The 23,331-nt window shown below is 43.9% G+C and overlaps 1 protein-coding gene across 1 annotated transcript in view; it reads right to left on the minus strand.

Annotated features, from left to right (window-relative positions):
- tlcd2 (TLC domain containing 2) overlaps positions 1–17,448 on the minus strand; it is a 23,651-nt gene extending 6,203 nt beyond the window's left edge. Inside the window, exons 1-3 of the mRNA XM_083695923.1 lie at positions 16,926–17,448; positions 16,468–16,550; positions 13,647–13,729 (exon numbers count right to left, since the gene is read on the minus strand). Coding sequence (XP_083552049.1) covers positions 13,647–13,729; positions 16,468–16,550; positions 16,926–17,104 — 345 coding nt within the window. The 5' untranslated portion in view covers positions 17,105–17,448. The remainder of the gene's footprint in view (positions 1–13,646; positions 13,730–16,467; positions 16,551–16,925) is intronic.
- Between the last annotated feature and the right edge of the window lie 5,883 nt (positions 17,449–23,331).

Genomic DNA, 23,331 nt, shown 5'->3' on the forward strand with positions numbered 1-23,331 from the left:
GAGCACTCAGCCTTGCATAGCTCCTTCACATAGAACTAGATGAACAACAGCACTACAGTTCAAGTCTGGGTGAAAAAAAAACTTTACAATGCAAACCAATCTGAGGCCACGCAGTCTCTTGTAGGAACGCTCATGGTTTCTCAATGGCTCTGCTGTGAGAGTGTGGCCTCAGAGGGAGGTGTGTGTGTGTGTGTGTGTGTGTGTGTGTGTGTGTTTACGTACGTGTGTGGCCCCAAGGGGTCAGGGCGAGGTCAGGACCCCTCCCCTTCTAAACTGCCACAGAGCCATGCGATGCAGGACACGGACTGTTGGGACAGACAGTTGGGACACAGACAGTTGGGACACAGACAGTTGGGACACAGACAGTTGGGACACAGACAGTTGCAGGACACAGACACTAGTATTGACACTGATAGAGCCATAGAGAACTCAAAAACAAACACTCAGAATAGACCAGCAGGAACCACCAACACCTGAAACAACAACTGCTGAATAACACTGGCACTGAAACATCAACATTCTCATCATCACCACAATAAGAAAACACCACTATGGGACTATTGAACTGCACAATAAAGATGAAAACACAGACACAGAAAGACAGATACACACACACACACACACACAAATGCACTCACACACGCACACACACAGAGTTGATGACCCCAGCAGGGACCACCCAGCCCTGACTTTCCACACAGCCAAGACAGGTGTTTGTGTTTCATAGCACTGCTGACATGCATGTGGGTAACAACTGTTTAACATCCCCTGTTCTCTCTCTCTGACTCTGCCACACAGACACACAGACACACACGATATCCACTGGTTTTGGAACTAACAACAGTCTGAGAATGAGAAAATGAGGCAAAACAACTACTAAACACACACACACACACACCCTGTCTTCCAATTTCCACGTTCACCAGCCTCCCCTGACATCAAGAGCCACCATAATAATGATGCTGTGTCTCTTCACCAAAAACAACTTCTAACCACACACACACACACACACACACACACACACACACACACACAGACAGACAGACACACACACACACACACACACACACACACACACACACACACACACACACACACACACACACACACACACACACACACAGTTCACCATGGTTAATTTTAGGGTTAGGGTTAGTATGGTCTGTATCATTATTTTTTGACATGCTTGGACATGAGTTTCTAGGTAACAGAGTGTCTCATGTCTCAGGTACAAACATGTGGGACAGATGTTGGGGCAGAATTTGTGTCAATATCTGGAAAAAAGAGGGACACACATCTTCTTACAGTACTTCCTTGACAGTCTCCCCCTCTCACCCTCTTTCTCTCTCTTTCTTTTTCCAAATCTCTCTCACCTCATTTATTCTCTCTAATGTTTCCCTTGACGAAGGAGATAAACTAGGTTGACAGAGGACTAATCCCTTGCTGCTGTTAGCTAATGAGGCTGGGCTATTCCGCTGAGAGAGAGAGAGAGAATGAGAGAGAGGAGATAGAGGAGAGGGGGGGGGCACAGGTAAACAGCCCCGCCTCTGGGTCACCAAGGCTTGGGTTACACATCCCTCATGTGCTCTGTGCACTCCCTCATTGCCCCTATCAAACCAAACACACACACGAAAACACACATGCATAGACACACACACACAACCTTCAGGTGCACATTGCATCCCTGGCCCATACCCTACCCCTCTAAACACACTCACTCTCACTCTCTCACACACACACACACACACACACACACACACACACACACACACACACACACACACACACACACACACACACACACACACACACACACACACACACACACACACACACACACACACACACACACACACACACACACACACACACACACACACACACACACACACACACACACACACAAGACCAGGGCTTTCATAACAGCACAATCCGCTAATCTTGAACATGGCTTATTGATTGATTGTCTGATGGTAGTGGGTAAGAAGGCACTTCTTACACAAGCTATACACGTAAGAAACCTGACACAAGCTATACACGTAAGAAACCTGACACAAGCTATACACGTAAGAAACCTGACACAAGCTATACACGTAAGACACACACACACACACACACACACACACACACACCCACACACTAAGGCCAGGGCTTTCATAACAGTATGATCTGCTAATCTTCAACATCTTCAACAGCTTATCTTATCCATCACACACATCACCTTTGGGAGAAAAAGGACCCCGTCTGATAGGGAAGCCTCTATCCCCATAATGTTTACCTATCCTTTACCTAACATGTGCTTTCTCTGGTTTATTGTTATGTGTGGATAGCACAGTGAACCTCAACATTGATCCTAGATTGACTGAAGTCAATTGAATTCAAAAAGCTTGACTGTCCATTAACTCTACTGTACGCAAGCTAGAAAATTGTCTTTTGCCCCCACACCACTATTGCATTTGGCTCATCACATTAAAAGCCACACCAGTTGTCATTAAAACACTAATAATGTTTCTATGTTGGATTTTACCCCCACTGAGCATCAATTAGATATATGTATTAGCATGTGTAGTAAATGTGCACCTATCATTTGAGTCTTGTTCATTAGTTTAAAATACACGTTTGAAAGACCCTAGTCTGTGAAAGACCCTAGTCTGTGAAAGACCCTAGTCTGTGTATGTCCGGTTTTACTGCTGCCTCTTCCTTTTATGATGTTTGAGGAGCGTCGTTTAACAAACACCGTTCTCAATAAAAACACGATTGTCATTTTCTGCCTGACCTTGTAGGGAGGGGTGTAATCATTGATGGTAGTGGATAAAAAGGCACTGATACAATAACACCTTATACAAGCTATGTATGCACGCACGCACGCACGCACGCACGCACGCACGCACGCACACACGCACACACGCACGCACGCACGCACGCACGCACGCACACACACACAACATGGAATATCTACAGTACAGTACAAAGTCTTACATACACATAATTTAGAAACTAGGTATCCCATAAAACACTGATCATAATTCTGATTGATTTCACAAAGCAAACAATTCAAGCAATAACTATGCTGTTGACGTTAGAGTGAAATGGCATTGATTAGGTGATGTAGCCCAATACTGTAGCTGTCCCCATTGCCCCACCCAACGTCACAAAGACAAGGAGCCAGGAGGCCTTAATAACGCTCAATGCAGCTACTGTGTCACACGTATAACGTGTTTAATTAAAGATGTGTAATGTACAGTTTGCTTCATGGAGATGCATCTATTGTAAATCGTTACCTTCATCACTTGGCCCAAGCCCAGCCACAGGGCTTTTACTGTGGGGTAGGATTAGGACCAGAGCACTGGGGCCTTGGGCCTGAAGTGAACCATGGGTGCCTGACCATGAGCCCCCTTGGCTGGGGTTGAAGCCAGCATCATCTCCCCCCCCCCCCCCCTCTTCCCCAGCCTTTAGCCCATAGGTTCACCAGACAGGCCCAGTCCCATTAGAGTGATTCAGCATTAGCAGGCTTTGCCAGGGTAAGGTTTGGCTTTCAGGGGCAGCGGGTGAGCTGGTATAATCCCATTAAAACTCCCCCAGACAGACACATTCAGCATATACACAGGAGCTAATACTAGCTGGCAGGGGACCCACTGGCTGTACAGCACAGGGGGCATAGGGGGCATGGGGTGGCATGTGGGGGGCAAAAGGGGCATGGGTGGAATAGGGGGCAAAAGGGGCATGGGGACATGGGGTGGCATGTGGAGGGCAAATGGGTGACATGGCTTGCAAAAGGGTGGTATGGGGGGCAAAAGGGGGGCATGTGGGGGCACAGTGTAACGTCTCGTCCGGTTTCTTAATTTATGTTTGTCTTTGTTTCATGTGATTCATTTTTTGTTTCCTGTTCGTTTTGTGTTCCTCACCTTGTCTCTCGTTTCAGACACTTCACTACCTGCCCATGTGTGTTTCCTGCGTGTGCGATTGTCAACCCTGCCCTGATTAACTTGTTCCTCATCATCCTTCCCTGTGTATTTAGTCTGTGTGTTCCCCTGTCTCTGTGCCAGTACGTCTTTGTACTACACCAGGGGAGGCTGGTGGAGGTAGAAACCGGAGGATCGGCTCTTTGTAATGCATGGAATGGAATGAGGAATGATATCAATCAATGTCTCAAACAGCAGGGTCAAAGGTCAAAGTCAACCGTCTTTGTGGCCACTCCCAGTGCAGTATGGGTAATGGGTAAACATGGGGCAAGGCACAGAGGGAGTGAGGCAGTGCATCCCACACATTCTTCAGGGCTCCAAATATAACAGGAATGCATAAACAGCACTCGGGCACCCTCCTTCCCGGTGAAATATTCTCTCATCTACACACAAGTTTGTACCAGGGGAGGCTGGTGGAGGTAGAAATTGGAGTTCACAAAAAAAGTTGTTCACAATAAAAAAATAAAAATAAAAAAAAACATAAAATGTTTCCCATTACAAAAACTGAAGAAACTGTGAAGGTCCTTTTGGTAGGCTCCCCCAGCCCGGGTGCATTCCATCCTGAATGATTGGCTTGTTGCACTGGGTGTTCATTGTCAATCACAAACAGAAACCTCTCCAGCACCGCTACCTATAGGCATCCTATCCCAGGATGCATTGCTTTCACTGCCCTGATAGCAACAGTTCAGTAATTGACTCTGGTTGGTAGAGAGAGAGAGAGGAGAGAGAAGATAGACAGACAGGACAGACAGACAGACAGACAGACAGACAGACAGACAGACAGACAGACAGACAGACAGACGGACAGACGGACAGACAGACAGACAGCTAGATAGAGCATTTCCACTCATTGTAGAGGAAGGGGAAATGGACAGAGGTAACCTGGCAGGGAGCTAACCTGGCAGGGAGCTAATGAGAAAGGCTTTGGGGAATAGTGGAGGAGACGAGTAGTTGAGTAGTTGTTGTGGCAGTCTAACAGATTCTATATGAGAGTTCGAACACATTTCATTTAATGCTTGTGCAGATCCACAACACACACACACACACACACACACACACACACACACACACACACACACACACACACACACACACACACACACACACACACACACACACACACACACACACACACACACACACACACACACACACACACACACACACACACACACACACACACACACACACACACACACCCCTTTTCACATTTTGGAATCTGTGGGATAGTCAGAGTGTCCCAGGACAGCCCAGCCTCTTTCAAAACTATACACACACACCCTCCACAGTTACCGCCACACACATATTTCTAGGAATACACTGAGGTATCCAACTGGCTCTTAGCCCAGGCAGATTTGTTTGTCTTTCTCTCTCTCACTCCCTGGGTGGGGCATCTACCAATGAAACACAAAACAAATAAACCTAGCACCTTCGATGCTCTTGACTCACAGAGTTCTCCCTCACATTGTGTACAGGGGTTCCTGGATAAACTGCATTCCAGGTTTCCATGTCAATAGCTCAAATAGACAAATGTTGCGTCTGCATTTCTTGCCCAACCTCTTTGGAAAGGCATGAATCATGCATCAATGTCAAAGTCAGGATTTAATGACCACATGGGGACTTTACTGTTCATCTTTACCTGTGTATGTATTCACTCCAGTAAGACATTCATGCTGAGACATGCCATAATTCATTGGTTATGACTTTATAATTTTGAAAGTAATGGAGAAATGAACACAAACCACTCAACTATCGGCCTTTGGTTTCTGTGCTCCTACTACAACCTTCAATACATAAGGAATATCTTTGTACAGATAAAGAAGGTCCTACATACAGTATTGAAGGGTGTGGGTAGTCTACCATGTGGCTCTATGCTGTGGAAATGACACAGGAATCTCTTCCACTAATCACATGGGACAACAGAAGAGGATGGAAGCTGTACATCACAAAAACATGGCGCCCATTGCATATAGTCAAGGGACCTCTCATTGGTCGGCTGCCATGTGAGGAGGCGGAGGCTGTTCTGTGTGAGTGGATTCAGGGGGGATGGGGGAGGTGTTTTGATACTGTGGGTGTTGGGGATATGGAGGCGGCGTGTGTGTGTGTGTGTGTGTGTGTGTGTGTGTGTAAGGGTATGGAAAGAAGGGGGTGTGTGCAAGGAAGACTGGGGGGGCGGAGCAAAGTTTTGTTGTTGTTGAAGGGTTCACTGTGTCTAAGAGGGGGCCCTACAATCCCTATAAAGGAATTGGAGGGAGAGTGTGTGTGTGTGTGTATACAGGGGGGAGGTTCATGTGTGTGTGGATACAGGGGGGAGGTTCATGTGGAGACCAGATGTCCTTGCTTCTGTCTGGAAACACACTGAGGAGGGAAAGAGAAAGGGGGCTCCCTCTCCAAAGAGATGTCACCACAAACACACTGCAATTCTCCCGCCATCTCTCTCTCTCTCTCTCTCTCTCTCTCTCTCTCTCTCTCTCTCTCTCTCTCTCTCTCTCTCTCTCTCTCTCTCTCTCTCTCTCTCTCTCTCTCTCTCTCTCTCTCTCTCTCTCTCTCTCTCTCTCTCTCTCTCTCTCTCTCTCTCTCTCTCTCTCTCTCTCTCTCTCTCTCTCTCTCAGTGTGGCATTCCTGTTCTTCATGTTTTCCCACATTGGTTATTGTTGATCTACAGTAGTAACATTCATCTGGCTCCTCAATCCACAGACTAGTACCCGGGCCAAAATAGGAATGTCTTAATGGGGAGCTTTAAGATTCCTGGAAAATGTATCTGGCAAAGACATTCAGTACTAGCTTCTCCAGGCCTAGGGACATCTTTTAAGTAGTTTGCGGGGGGGGCACTATTTTACAAATGAAATACAAACTTCATTGATAGAAGACATACTATTAATATTATTTATATACAGTGTCAATGTGTATCAAACTGTATATTGAGTGCTACAGTGGAAATAAGTGTTTCACACTTTGTTTCACACGCAAAATAAATTAAATCAATCAATCATTTTGAAACTCTCCATGTTTTTCTGGGTGCATTCACTGAGAGCAAGGAGAGTGAGATTGTGATTTAGGACCGAAGGAGCAGAGTAGAGCAGAACAGAATGTACAGCATGGTATGGCAAACACTCTTCACCCTCAGCCTTGATGGCCTCACTGCGGCCATATTAGGCTGCCACGAGTCAGTGGATGTCAGTAGTGCATGCAGTGGTAGTGGAGGTGGCAGCAGACAGACGCAGCAGACAGACGCAGCAGACAGACGCAGCAGCAGAAACAGGAAACAGATAGGGAGGGACACGGACAGAGAAAGATAGGTCTATGTGAGCAGGACAGCAGAAAAGAGCCCAGGTAACAGAAGAGGAGAGGAGAAGTTGGCCATGGCATTCCAGCACCACCCCACGCCACACCACAGCATAGTGACTCAGCCAATGTCAGCGACCAAATATGGTCACCACGTCCAGGTAGACCTTGCGAGTCCAAGCAAGTGACCTTCTCCCTGGGGACGACAGGAAGCAGCTTCAGGCTGCCCCAACATCACTGCTGGCTGCTTATATCAATGGCCACCCACACAGTAAATTTAAAAGATGTCCCTAAACTGTGAAATGAATATTGAAACAATTAGTTCAGCTGTTTTTCTTTCACCAGGTGCCTTAAAAAAACTGCATACAAATTAAGACATTTTCCTTGTCAGACCTACAGCAATTTCTAAGATATGGCTTTTGGGCCCTGTCAGGTTATGTCTCAGAGCAGTGCATTGAGACCGAGTTAAGTTCGTAGGTAATATAGTTCTAATTAAATGTATAAAATATTGCATTCACATGCCCATGGATGATGTGTAATTAATTTAGCAATGGTCACCCAATTGCGGAGTTCCATTCTTATGGACAGGATATTGGACTCTTACTGACAGGATATTGGATTCTTACCGACAGGACATTGGATACAGTGTGGTTGCAGCAGTGTGGTTGCAGCAGTGTGGTTGCAGCAGTGTGGTTGCAGCTAGAGCGATGGATGAGACAGTGGAAAGGTGGTGGAGGTATAAATCAGACGGAATGGAATGGGGAATGTGTCATCAGACATGTGTGTGATACTATTCCTCATACCATTACAATGAGCGCGTCAACTGATTTCTACCTCCACCAGCCTCCCCTGGTGTTCTACCTCCACCAGCCTCCCCTGGTGTTCTACCTCCACCAGCCTCCCCTGGTGTTCGACCTCCACCAGCCTCCCTTGGTGTTCTACCTCCACCAGCCTCCCTTGGTGTTCTACTTCCACCAGCCTCCCCTGGTGTTCTACCTCCACCCAGCCTCCCCTGGTGTTCTACCTCCACCCAGCCTCCCCTGGTGTTCTACCTCCACCCAGCCTCCCCTGGTGTTCTACCTCCACCCAGCCTCCCCTGGTGTTCTACCTCCACCCAGCCTCCCCTGGTGTTCTACCTCCACCAGCCTCCCCTGGTGTTCTACCTCCACCAGCCTCCCCTGGTGTTCTACCTCCACCAGCCTGCCCTGGTGTTCTACCTCCACCAGCCTCCCCTGGTGTTCTACCTCCACCAGCCTGCCCTGGTGTTCTACCTCCACCAGCCTCCCCTGGTGTTCTACCTCCACCAGCCTCCCCTGGTGTTCTACCTCCACCAGCCTCCCCTGGTGTTCTACCTCCACCAGCCTCCCCTGGTGTTCTACCTCCACCAGCCTCCCCTGGTGTCCTACCTCCACCAGCCTCCCCTGGTGTTCTACCTCCACCAGCCTCTCCTGGTGTTCTACCTCCACCAGCCTCCCCTGGGAAGCAGTGCAGGGCCGGCGTCCAGATAACAGTTTAGTGAGTGACATCAGCCTCCTCCTTCAGACAAGTACGAGCTCCACTTTAATGAGCAGAAACTCAATTCTGCTTAACAAGAGAGGGATGAGAGCAATCAGTGCAGGGGCACGGCAAACACAGTGTAGCACTGGCAACCTTCAAAAACATAATCTGCTGTTGAAGTTGAGTTAATTAACATCCGATCTAGGCTAATTTCTATCACTACAATTAACTACATGTTACACGCTATTTTCGTAAAAGACAATAATTACTGTACTCATGCGGTAGGTCTTGTACTGTATCTACCATCACCCTAATATTAACAACTTCAATATTTCCAAATGTCATGGCCAACTGCTGGGGCAGCCTACACATGAGTGCTCTTTACGAGAACTGTAATGATTCCTTGTTTTTCCACGAACCCAGTCAAGGGCAGCTCCAACAACATTATTGAAAATACAGCAAATCCCTGTCAAAGATTGCTCTTGACTACATTACCTGCTCTGAAAGTATGACATTTGTCAGGCTGGCCATTTCTATTCATTTTTCTAGACCTTTAAAAGGGGCAGTCTGTAATTGGTATATCCATTTATTTATTTTTTTACATAAATTAATGATATATATCCACTGATTCTTGAAGAATATAAATTATAAATGTCTCATGAGCTTAGTTCAACTGTCTTACCCCATCAGAACCCAACATATACGTTTGTTTTACTGTAATGTTTGTAAACAATAATATTGTAAACAAATACTGTATAGCTTCAAAACATGGTTAAAACTATCATTTTGATCTCATGGATGGTCAGTCATTGCATCCATAGCTCTTTCAATGAAATAGAGAGAGGTTGCATTTCTCCAGCCCCATCCCACAGCTGTTTACCAAAAAAGTGGCGAGTGTTATTCTATATATCGCATATATGTTACATTTATATCTAAATATCTTCAGATCGGAGTAGACCGGTGATGTATGGTGCCCTATTTCTGGCACTGACAGCAGGACTTCCTGTTTCTCAAAGGAAGGGAGTGGTCAAGGGTCAGGGAGGATAAGAGGGTCTCAGTGCTGCTGTTAAACAGCCAGTGCCAATATGTAATTGAAGCAGAGCCCCCCACCTTTCTTAGCCAGCCCCCTATATCTCCACTCTATGTGGAGAAAAAAAAAAGTTTCCCTGGAACATTTGACTTCTTATTCCCTCTCCCTACAACTGGTAGGCACCTGGGATCAACGCATCTTGCCTTGTTATGTGAACTCTTTAGCGATAATTCCTTAGCTTTCGGTCTTTAGCGTTAGCCTGATCTTCTGGATCACAGGATTACTACAGTAAGTGAGTGACTGCAACAAACAGGACTACAGGAGGGGACGAAAAACAAAGGTTGTTTTCTCCGCGGCTCGTATGACTTGTCAACAAGGCATTAGCCAACAGTGAAGGAATCCTCCCCTCAGATTAGGGAGGGAGAGAGAGAGGGAGAGAGAGGGAGGGAGAGGGAGAGAGATTTCTCCTTTTGCTTTTCCCTCAAACCCATGTTATAAACAAAGTGAGACAAATATTGCGAGAGATTCATAGAAAGAGAGAGGGAGAGGGGGAGTAAAAAGAGGGAGTAAAAAGAGGGAGTAAAAAGAGGGAGTAAAGTTGTGACAAGAGTTAAAGGAAGGAAAAGGTGAAAGGTCACAGCTTCTCCCACAGCCACTGAGACTGTCGCCAGCCCTCCAAAGCTACTCCTGAATGAGGTCCCAGGAAAGGAATGAGAGAACAACAAGAAAAACCTCAGGACAGGGAGCTCCCTGGCCTGGCTGCTTTCCCTGGGACGGACGGGAGAACTAGGGGGTGACTTAACTAGGGCAGAGACTGAGCCAAAACACACTGGGTCAATCTCACATCCGACTGGGGCCTGCCGAGTTGGCAGGGTTGGACACACACACACACACATGCGCACACACACACGTGGACGCGCACGTGCGCACACACACACAGTCTATATTTCCAAAGACACACAGACAGACAGACAGGCAGACAAACAGACAGACAGACCATGCGAGAATGAACCTTGAGAGGCAGCTGCAAAATCAGCTAAAATCCTCTCAAGAAACAATCTAAAATATATCAACCCCATAAACAGGCATAGCAGCATTAAAATGTGATGAAATGCAAAAAGAGTTGTTTTAAAAAGATCAGCATCGCCATGCAATTGGGTCACACAACCTTGCAAAAGAGCTCCAGAGCAAGGAGTACACTACAATGACATTGCCTGTAAATGCTGATCTAAGGTCAGTTTGGCGTTTTAATCGGAGGAGTGTACGCTGATCCTAGATCTGTGCTAAGGGACAACTTCTACCTTCATACAGTATGCTCTTTGTCATGATGAGATCCCGTCACCAATGAATGAGAACTGAGCGGTTTCACTTTCTCACGGGATGTCAGACAGGTTAGCCGAGCTTGAGGGGAGGAGGTCAGATGAGGACGGGCTCATTGCAATGCACGCTGCCTCTGCCAGCCTCCTCTGATGCCATTGTTACTCTCAGTTGGACAAGAAAAACCGGAAACTTTGCTCTCAAGGAAAAGGTGCCAACAGATACTAATGTAAATGTGACGTGTCAATGCTCCGGCTTGGAGAGGGTTGATGGGCAGAAGACGTAACCACTGATAGAGGGTCAGATTGTGGTATGAGGGTAGAATCATTTGACCCCACCAACGTAGCAGCTAATCTGAAAGTGCTGGCAAACAACAAAACAAAACAAAACTAGGGATCTTAAGCAGTATTGGGACATTGTTATTCACGTCGGCTCCAATGATGTTAGAATGAAGCAGTCAGAGGTCACTAAGAGCAACATTGCTACAGCCTGTGATCTCGCCAAAAAGATGAAGTTGGCATCATAGAGTAATTGTCTCTGGTCCCCTCCTGGCTAGGGCGAGCGACGAGATCTACAGCAGACTCACGTCGCTCAATAGCTGGCTGGCTAAATGGTGCGTGACACAAGGTGTAGGGTTTATTGACAACTGGTCCACGTTCTGGGGAAACCCTGGCTTGCTAAGGAGTGATGGACTCCACCCGAGCTGGAGTGGTGCTCACCTCCTGTCTAGGAACACAGATGATAGCTTGTGTCGGTCTAATCAACTATGCCATTCAGGACCTCTACTCTAAGAGATGCCACGCCCTGTTCTCTCTGCTGCCTTCTGGCAAAAGGTACCCAGAGCATCCAGACTCAGACCAACAGGTAACAGTGACAAATGTGACAAACATTTAGAATTGTTACATCTCCTCAGTACCCAGGATATGGTTAGAAATAGGGAAGTTTTGGTAGCTTTTGATTCTATTAGCCCTGAGACATTCAGCAAACTGATTATGTCCTCTACGCCATCCAGTTGATTACTTGACCCTATTCCACCTAGGCTAGTTAAATAACTTTTACCAGTCCTAGGGGCTCCTATGCTAAATATCAAAGTAGTTAATGACCTATTGCTGGCTTCAGACCAGAGCTCTGTGTCTGTCCTTGGACTTCTTGATTTAAGTGCAGCTTTTGATACTGTTGATCATATTGTCCTTTTAGAACAACTAGAGAATCTTGTTGGGTTTGCGTGGTTTAGCGTTAGGTAGGACCTAAACCACTCTAACTGATAGATACCAGTTTGTTCTACGAGATGAGAAAAAGTCCAGTTTGGTGTCCCACAAGGCTCAGTAGTAGGCTCTTTACTGTTCTCTCTGTATATGTTACCCCTAGGCAATATTATTTGTACATTTTCACTGTTATGTAGATGACACTCAACTCTATATTTCGATGAAACAAGAGGACAAGTACCACGGTTTGGATGCTTTAGAAGCTTGCGTTTCGGACATAAAAAAGTGGATGGCGGGCAATTTCCTACTCCTCAACTCGGACAACACTGAGATGCTCATCCTTGGCCTGAAGAAACAGAGAAACCGATCTGATGCTCAGTCTCGACAGCTCTCCTACTCTTTAATGCATCCGTTTTTCAGTTTGCAACAGCCTCTAATCTTGTGTTGTCCTCGTTGTGCTTATCTGTCCGAGGGGCTCTGAGCCCCTCAAAACAAGACTCCCATTCCTGAATTCGTCCAGGCTGAGTCTACTCCACCCTATATCCTGGTCCTTGCCACCCCACCCGGGTCCCATCAGAAAGCTGACCTTCACCATGGACCCCTGAACTCTTGCACCACACCACATTCCACACTAGTTTATTATTCAGCACCTAATTAGCCAGAGGAGGATGGGTCACCCTGGAGTCTGATTCCTCTCAAGATTTCTTCCTCTGAGGCAGTTTTTCCTTGCCACTGTGCCCTATATATTTCTCCCCTCTGGGGAGTTTTTTCCTGGGCTTACTCCTGGGGGTTTATGATTTGGTGTTAGATCATATTGTTTGTATTGTATTTATTGTTTAATATAATTTTTTTCTGAAGCACTTTGTGACATTTGTCTATGTAAAAAGCGCTATACAAATAAACTTGATTGATGATTGATTGATTGATCCTAGCCCTGATAGAGGGTCAGATTGTAGGATAAGGGTAGAGTCATTCCATCCTAGCCCTGTGGTCGGAGGGCTTGGAGATGCTCCCGGAACCACTTACTACAAGGGTTCTCAAGGGTTCCTTTTTTGTCTCGCGACCCCAAATTGACTAATTTCCAGTGAACCCAACAAATTGACAACTTGATTGATGCCAACATATCATAATGATGTCCAAGTGTATTATAATCATCTCAAAGATTCTCTAATTGGTTGGATTTGAACACCACAATATAGACTACAGGGGCAATACACAGACATTGTGTTACACGTGTGTCTAATTTATCAAATTATAGAGGTTAGTTTGATTTCCTCAGGGGACTAATTTGAAATCAGGGAGACCTCACATGGGGGGTCCCGACCCCAAGTTCGAGAACTGCTGACTTACCACTACATGATGAAAGAGGAGCTCCCATGATTGGACAATCTTCTGGTTCAGCACCATGTCCAGGAAGTCATAAATGAAGTAACCTGTCAACATAGAAAAAACCATATTCTTGCTTAATACAAAAGCTGAGGACCAAAACAAAGGCTTTTTCAATGGAGAACCCATTAGCATATCAAGTATGTCGAGACTCGCTTCCATGACGACACAGAGTATTGCAACCAAGACGTCAGTTAGAGAGCTATTTATACACGTCTCCCGCTACGACCGTATCCATGGAGACGCTTTTCAGAATGGTGGAAAAATAATGAGGCATTAAGAGTGGGGGTGGCAAAGGGGAAGGAGCCTGGTTAGAACAGCATTAATCCCAGTCGGTACCCCTATGTTTTGAATTTCACATATAACAACTTGAATACTGTGATGACTTGGATGCCCTATAGAACACCTAGATTTAATTGATACCTGCTAGGCCTACACACCTAGGTACACATGATAATTATAATAGGTGAAAAATCAAGTGAATTAATCCCAATTGTTCCAATGAAGATAATTTTGTCTCATTTCTGCTAATTAAACCTGTGATTAATAAATAAACAATCCAAATGGGTTCAACACAATGATTTGTCTTAATGATTATCTGATAAATACTGGCATTCTTGCAACAGAAAACAAATGTATTTTTAGCTTTATCCAAACAACTCCTTCCCAGTTTTGACTAAGAAGGGTCCATAGATTGAGTCCTGATAAATAGTCATGTGACACTAAAAGAAAGCCCTTTTAAGATAAGGCACATCTAGACAGCTGGATAAAGTTTTTCACATAATTGCAACAGGTTATGAGACCCATTCTGTCCTTTGGCAAGGGAGGCTGGTGGAGGTAGAAATCGGAGGACGGGCTCATTGTAATGCATTGAATGGAATGATGGAATAGTGTTTGATACCATTCCTTATTCTATTCCATGCATTACAATGAGCCCGTCCTCCGATTTCTACCATCACCAGCCTCCCCTGATGTACGTTAGGTTACTTAATAGGCCTACATAACACACGTGGTAGAGAGAACGTGTTTAATGAGTACTGTTCAAATACGACAGCATAGCTCTAAACGGAATCTGAAGCCAATCCAATCCCTGTGCTCTGTCCAATGACATGGCGATCAAACACAGCTTGACTTCACATTGAGAGTAAACACAAACAACGGAAATTCCTGTTTGGGTTGTAACGAACAACAGAGATCTACTGTTTGGGTTGTAACGAACAACAGAGATCTACTGTGTGCTTAAGAGTGCCAATATGGTTTCTCAGCAGATGTTTGGGACAATGAACACGTGCTCTGTGTGTAACATAGTGATGGGTTAACCTTGGTATCTCATTGCTTTTAAATTCAACAACTTCACATCGCTGCCCTGCCAAGACCAGTAAAATTAAGCTATAGCAGAGGCAGTCTGCTTACTGTGAGAATAAATTACTCACTTTGATTACAATCACAGTAGTAGCCTAATTATTTAATTTACTTTTGAGGAAGCTTACTTTCCCCAAGCCTATGGGATGATATGCCCATGCAGTCTGACATCCAGGCTAGTGTTTGGTGAAACAAAACTACCAAAAATCATTACTTTTCAAAATGGCCCTACAAACACAGAGTGGCCGCCTTAGTGTCACACCACACTGTCGGAGGGAGGGTTCAGAAGACGCGCTGCCCTAGTCCTGACTCCCTTCTCTGTTGCAAATGGCATTTGAACCGGGGCAGGCTGCATAAATTAACAGCGCTCCTTCGCTGTTCCGGCCCGTTCTGAGGTCTCGTGGCCTACAGGGGTAGGTTTGGTGCCTGGGACGGACCATAATGCCCCCCATTGATTCTCTCACTAACAACTGACAACTCTGCCAGCATCGAGGGGTGGGATTCTTAGGAGAATGCAAAAAATCCTTGGAATTCTAGAATGCTCTTGTTGCCCGGCACAGATCCAATAAATTAGCAGCTTATGGAGTACGGCATGCAGTCATTTAACTGAGCTCATTCCATTGGCTCTACATCATAGTGACAGTTGAAAGGTTAAGTAGAAACAGAGGAAGTTGCACACAAGTTTAAGTTGTTTACTTAAAGGCTGTGTTGGATAATACTCTCTTAGCTTTGACTCATTATAAACGAGTCATTATAAAATGTCATTAAGGAAGCCATGACTCCCACCTACTGTATTTCACACCTATGGTGTTGTACCTGTGAGTGGAATGTCCTGTTTATTGCTGTTTTCTTTTCACACTGACGATAATTCAACAGGTCCATGTCATATGTCAGACATGTGAACATTCACATCATTAGGGAGGGTGGTTGAAACATGCACACACACACACATACGCACATACACCCACACGAAAGCAGACACACACACACACAAACATTCTGACTCAACTGAGCCAGCCAATGTTGCAACACATGCAGTACTGTCACCTGAGATAGCCATGGTCAGGTGCTATGGCAACCCTGACACACACACACACACACACACACACACACACACACACACACACACACACGCAATGGAGCAACAATGAAGGCCACTGTAAAATAGTGCTGCATCACATGTTAGTGAATGGATCCATGACCACCCATTGAGGATGTCAAGTGAGCACTGAAGTGGAACGAACTATTTCTACACATCATATCTTCTTCACCTCATGTCACCTCATACCTCACTTACGTTTCTGATGGTGCAGGTTAGATACAGACGAAGGCTGATCCTAGATCTGCGCTGATGTTTTCGCCAGAATCACCCCCCCCCCCCACACACACACACACATCCAAGCGCACATCCAAGCGCACTCACCGATTGATACTGACACCAGCGCGTGTGAGAACACAGAGTGAGTCGCTATCAAATCTTCGGCCATCTGAGGATGAAGGAAAAAGCTAACGGGGGAAAAATATATAAAATACATGTGAGAAACTCACTTAGAACTAAGAGCCAAACGTGGCTCTATTCAAAAGAATAAAACAACACTTTGAATTGGAATAAAGTTAAAGTTCATAAAGTTAAAACGTTGTGAAATGGATGTTATACATCAATAAGGAAATTAATGGATGTAAATAATGTAATGTGGCTTAAATTGCTCCATAATGCTCAACATGTTTTTGTTTACATTAACCGAATAGTTATTCCTACATTTGGCACATTATCCTACAGTAGGGCTACCACTACTTCTATATTAATATAATTCACATGTTTGCAGTTAATAATAGTAATTGAACCAAACTGTCATATTCATGGCATCGATAAAGACTCACCACAGCACAGCCCATATCCCAGTAATCAGACTGTGGACGAAAGATGTGGATATATTTCTCCATTTCCATGCGTTTCTGCAAGCAGAATCAGGTATGGGGAGTTTACTGAATCCTGAGTTGACAAGTTTAAAAAATCCAATTGACCCTCCAGCCGTCAAAATCACAGAATTCAACTCCATGGCGACCAGACGCTGCTTTCAATGTCCTCCTCCACTTGATGACTTGGAACCTCTAAAAACTCACGCGCGGTGGTGGACTTTCCAGATAAACTATACCTGCTGCTCTTCACCACTCGAGACTGATACGCACGCTGTCAAAATGAATATATTGACATTCATCCCTCATAAACGCGTGTTCATTGCGCTCCTTATACTCTAACAATGTAGCTTATTTGATGTTTTTCGTCAGAAAAGGAAGGCGTGGACGTCAATGATCTATACAATTATTTCGACTGGTTCTGGTTGACAGTGGTTTATTCTAGCCAAACAGTAGTCAACAAATGAGTCTGAATTTATTACGCGTAATGGACAACTGTGTGAAACGATGCTGGAGTTGTGAAACGTTGCTATTATATATCTTGTTGCTTGTGTAACTTTCTGCTTTCAAGTTAACAAACAACAGAAAATCCCGCCCTACTATAGGGGGCGCGGCTACACATTCGACGTTGTATTTTCGTCCCATTCATTTAAATTGTAATTGTCGTTTCACTTAGGCCAGAGAACTTGAAAAAGGCAGGTGTGTGTGTGTGTGTGTGTGTGTGTGTGTGTGTGTGTGTGTGTGTGTGTGTGTGTGTGTGTGTGTGTGTGTGTGTGTGTGTGTGTGTGTGTGTGTGTGTGTGGGCGCGTGTATGGCACCTAAGCAGCACAGGGGTACAGAGGAGGCATAGAGCGAGAAGTAATAGAGGAAAGAAAAGAAGGAAAGCATACAGGAAAAAAAATTCCCCAAATAAAGAATAAAGTGAATAAATAATTAGGGTAGAAATAGAAGAGTTTCACGGGCATGTAGTTCTGGACAGACACATCAAGTTAGCTAACATCTTAGCAGGACCCTTTTATGTCCCCAAATCTCTCTATTAGTGTGTCATCTAAGCACCTACAAACTCATACTGATGATTTGATGACAGGTTTCAGTAATGGGACAACAATTGCATTTTTATGAATAATATTGTCCACAAAAATCATAAACATTTTCACCATTAATGTAGACAATACCGAAGTGAAATTATTTCAACATAATTTCAATAAAGAAGAATCCGTTTTTGATTATGTTTGTAGCAATCTAACACAAAGTGTCCCACCTGAATTCACCATACTTCAAGAGAAGGGTAGTATGGGGAAATAGGATGAAAATTTTTCTCTTAAACATTCCATCAAGGCTCAATCCACTTTTGTGGAATAGAGCGCCCCTGTTGGACCACCTAGAGGTACTACACGTCCAATGGATTTTGCTCCTCAGGTCAAAATTGCACCGAAGTATAGCCCTACCGTAATGCCCAGTGAATTTTGCGCTATAGATACTGTATTCCCACTGCGGTGAAGTCAATTTAGATATTTGCCAGACATTCCGCTTTTTAAATCTCAATAGCTCTTTCAACGTTCACATCATCTCGAATGAGACTCATTATAATGAGAAAAAACATTCTCTGTGTTGCACAACCCTTATTTTTGACATTTTTGACCCACTTTGGCGCATAAGCTTGTTTCTTACATGGTGGTCATGCAGGTTGGGGAACACGTGCAAACGAAGGGCAGTGTGATACACTTCAATTATTCTTTGTCCACATGGCATTATTGAATTTATCATTTGTTCATACAGGTACGTTCTAATGAGATTAAACATCGATTTTACAAGAGAGACCTGTTCAAAAGGTGGCATAGAGACATATACTCCCAACTGTAATCTGATGAGAGGGACTCAAGAAAGATAGCAGAGGCTTTTATGTCCCCCAAAATTAACATTGTAAATACATTTTCAAATTATGTTCAAATTTCAAATGCAAGGCAAGGTTGCACAGTTTACTTTTCTCAAAAATGGCTTTCATGAATTGATATGATTATCTTACTGCTTTCCAACAGTAGCCTAATATTCTCCTTTCTCTGACTCAGACTTGTGATGATATGATCTTACTGGTTGATATTTATACGCATGCATGCACGCACACACACACACACACACACACACACACACACACACACACACACACACAGTGTCAGTTTTAACATTTCTTTCTCTGCTACCTTGCAGTGAAGCCTCTGTAGTTCTGTTGGTGAAGTCTTCTGCAGTCTCTGACACATTCATTCTACCTCCTGGAGAGTGTTCCTGAACTGTGGGACAATTGTTTTGATTTTCTTAATCATTGTGAGCATTCTTCAGTCATCCACCATTTTTGCCAATTTCTGAACTCACTAATGGTTTATTTCCAAACTGTTCATTGTGGTAGGTTTAAGGTTTTGACTATGTTTCTGATAGATTCTCTTTGATCCTCATATTGACAGACACCAATAGCAGACTCGAAAGGCAAACACAAGCCAATTGTCCCATCACTTTTGGGTACCCTCAAATAGGGGGACTATGCATAAAAAGTGTTGTCATTTCTGAATGGTGAAATTAATATGTACACAAATACCCTCATATAAAAGCTGAGAATCTCTACTTTAACGTCATAGTAATTGTTTGATTTCAAAACCAAACTTTTGAAGTGGAGAGCTAAAAGAAGAAAACATGCTTCATTGTCCCGTTACTTACGCAGGGCACTGCATATCTATGAGAGAAATGCTACTGTGCTTTAGCATGGCCTAACCCTGCATACTGTATGTATTGTAGGCTACTACTGCTGCATAATGTAAACATGGAGACACTTGTCACTTTTGGAGGCTGGACTAGTTAATAAATGGTACATTTATGGACTATTTCGTCCCAAGGATAACAAAGTTTGCCTGTGGACTGTTTTGCCCCAGGTAAATATTCAGAGTAAATTACTTAGGCCTATTACCGCTGACAACTGCTTTGACTCTCTCCTATCGGTCCTACTGAGGCATCATACTGAGGCACTCAACCTACTGCTTCTGCCACTGGCCACCAGAGGCCGCTATTAACTCTTTTATTGTTTTCCTTATTCACCTATTTTTTGGTTATTGATTACACCTGTGCCTAATTTTCAGTCCAGTTTATAAGCCTGGCATTTTCACCACCTTAGTTGTTCAGTCTTGAGCTTTCGTTCATGGTTGTACCGGTGTTTTCCCCCTAAACTCAAGTTTACGTACATTTTTTTGCAACTCTGAGTCCTGCCTCCTTTCTGCACTTGGGTCCACTTTAAGTCACCGTTACAGCAAGCGTAACGTTGACTGCCTCCAGTTATGTTTACATTCTGCAGTTATGACGTATGGACTTCAGGCTATGTTTAGGCCAATATTTGCTCTAGCGATGGGTGACTATGCCTTAATGTTGTTTTTTATCGCAGGCGTATTAATCTAGGAACCCAGAATCTAATCGCAATTTTTGGAGAGTTTGCATGATTTTGTGAGACTAAAGGCGTACTACACTATGTGCCTGGTTTTGTAAAGGTATAGTTCACCCAAATTATAAAAACACATGGTTCCTTAGCCTGATAGCAGTTCTGTTCTGTTTATCTAGGCACTTTCACTAACTGCTAGCCGTTGACATTTATAACCAAAAGTCAATGGTTGTCCATTAGCATATTTACGGTCCATTGACTTCTATTAGATTTTGGTTATAAATTCAGTAACAGTTAGCAATTAGTGAAAGTGCCCAGATAAACAGAACCAACGTGTGGATTGAAGTATGTTAGATTCGTTTTGATTAGATTGTACTTTATTGTCTGCTTGCACAGACATTTGTTTTCCCTTACATGCTCCAACAACATAAAAACGTACATAGTAAAACCACAATGACACATTAACAACATCAACATATAAAAAACACGATTCACAATATATATTACCATCCCATATGCACAGCCATCAAATACATCTAATACTTAAGTATTGCGATAACGATAATGTCACGGTTAAATCAACTATTATGATATTCCTACACCGCAGTAGATTTGTGTATCACGTTCCCTTGAGAACGTTTGTAGTTTTGGGAACTATATTTCTCAGCGTGGGCCAGAAACCACCACCGTATATCACAAAATAAATCTTTAAAACATAATTATATTGTCACAATTCATATATGTTTGCGTGTAACCATTGTATAAAAGCAATAATGTCCTTGAGGCCGAGATTTAACGTCAATATTGTCACTTGGCTTTGCCAGCACTTGTTCTTAATAACTCCACTTACCCGTGACAATATTGACAATAAATCACAGCCTCTCTGGCATTATTGCTTAAATATACTTAGTATTGCACATTTCAATTCACATTCTATTACCCGTAACACATCAACCTACACTCACCGGCCACTTCATTAGGTACACCTGGTCAACTGCTCAGTAACGCAAATATCTAATCAGCCAATCACATGGCAGCAACCCAATGCATTTAGGCATGTAGACATGGTCAAGACGACCTGCTGAAGTTCAAACCGAGCATCAGAATGGGGAAGAAAGGTGATTTAAGTGACTTTGAACGTGGCATGGTTGCTGGTGCCAGACGGGCTGGTCTGAGTATTTCAGAAACTGCTGATCTACTGGGATTTTCACGCACAACCATCTCTACGGTTTACAGAGAATGGTCCGAAAAAGAGAAAATATCCAGTGAGCGGCAGTTCTCTGGGTGAAAATGCCTTGTTGATGCCGGAGGTCAGAAGAGAATGGCCAAACTGGTTCGAGATGATATAAAGACAACAGTAACTCAAATAACCACTCGTTACAACCAAGGTATGCAGAAGACCATCTCTGAACGCACAACACGTCGAACCTTGAAGCAGATGGGCTACAAAAGGGGGTCCAACCCAGTACTAGCAAGATGTACCTAATAAAGTGGCTGGTGAGTGTATATTCTGGTTAGTATTGCAAATTCCTATTCACATTGCAGGACCGCTTGCTGTTCACTGGTCAGTTCGTGTTTCCTCAAGAAGTCCCCACCCTAAACCCACAGCCCGTTCCATACATAAGTATAGTGTCCCATGAAGTCCATAATGTCCTTGTCCATAGACTCCTTTCATGATTAGGAGGATGGAACAAAACACGTGATTTTGTTATTTGGGTTAACTATCCCTTTAATATGGTAATTTCTGAGCACTAATCTCTCCCTTTCGACTGACAGACGCAGGCCGCTCCACCCCAGCGTCCGAGAAGAGTCTATGAGTTGTACATAAAAGGGATCGTCGTGACCATCTCGGACCTACTACATCCACACACTTTGGAATGCAGGCGCGAACAACCGTTTGGTTTAAAAGCATAGTGAAGAGCGGTTTTGCACAGAGATACATACAACGCTTCTCATTGTCTGGTGATTAAGGAGATATGTTTTTAAATGTTATAGATCTACGCTTCCTATAGTGAAAAAGTTAGTTACTTATGTGACGTAATATTTTCGGTCATCTCGACTAAAGTGGTTGCGTTATTGTGAGATGTATTGTTCTGCTGCTCTTTTTTGTAAGATTGTTATTGCTATTTTGTTAATTTCTTGTCAGTATTTGCTATTTCTTTTTTATGCCCATGCACCAACCTTGCCAAGTCAATTTCCTGTATGTGCAAATATACTTGGCCAAATAAAAGAATTCTGATTCTGATTCAGGTACCATGGCTACAATAAATATATTTGTTTTCAAAACGCACAATCTTCTATCCGCAGTAATTTGCCTTCTACATCTATAAGCTGTATATTATTATTATTATTAGTAGTCATAGTATTAATATCTATTGAGTTTTATTATAACTAATAATTGGCCATCATATACTTTGGGGTAGGGGCATTCACTTTATCTCTGCTCACTAATTTAGCAGGTTAGAGTTTACAATGATTGCAAAGTCCCAGTCCCCATCATCAGTCCCCTGTGTTTACAAATATAGATATAATAGATATTAGTTATTCTCCTGTGACCACTGTGTGAAATGTATTGGATACTGTTCAGGGGAGGCTGGTGGAGGTAGAAATCAGGGGACGGGCTCATTGTAATGCATGGAATGGAATTAGGAATAGTATCACCATTCCTCATTCCATTCCATGCATTACAATGAGCCTGTTGTCAGATTTCTACCTCCACCAGCCTCCCCTGATATTCATGACCCAGAGAAATGCGTGCACTTATAAGGAGGTCTGTCAATAGGTGAAGGAAGGAGGTGGTGCTGAAGAGTGGGGCAGTCCTGGAGGCTGATGTGGTGAATGCAGGGATTGGTAGGTCATTTAAATCCTCTGCCTCCCTAATAGGGAGAGTTGTTCTTTCCAAATGGAACCATATAACTACAGTACCTGTAAACATCTGGTGAAGTTCCTAAT

This window comes from Argentina silus (assembly GCF_951799395.1).
Source record: "Argentina silus genome assembly, chromosome: X".
In the NCBI taxonomy this organism is placed as follows: Eukaryota; Metazoa; Chordata; class Actinopteri; order Argentiniformes; family Argentinidae; genus Argentina; species Argentina silus.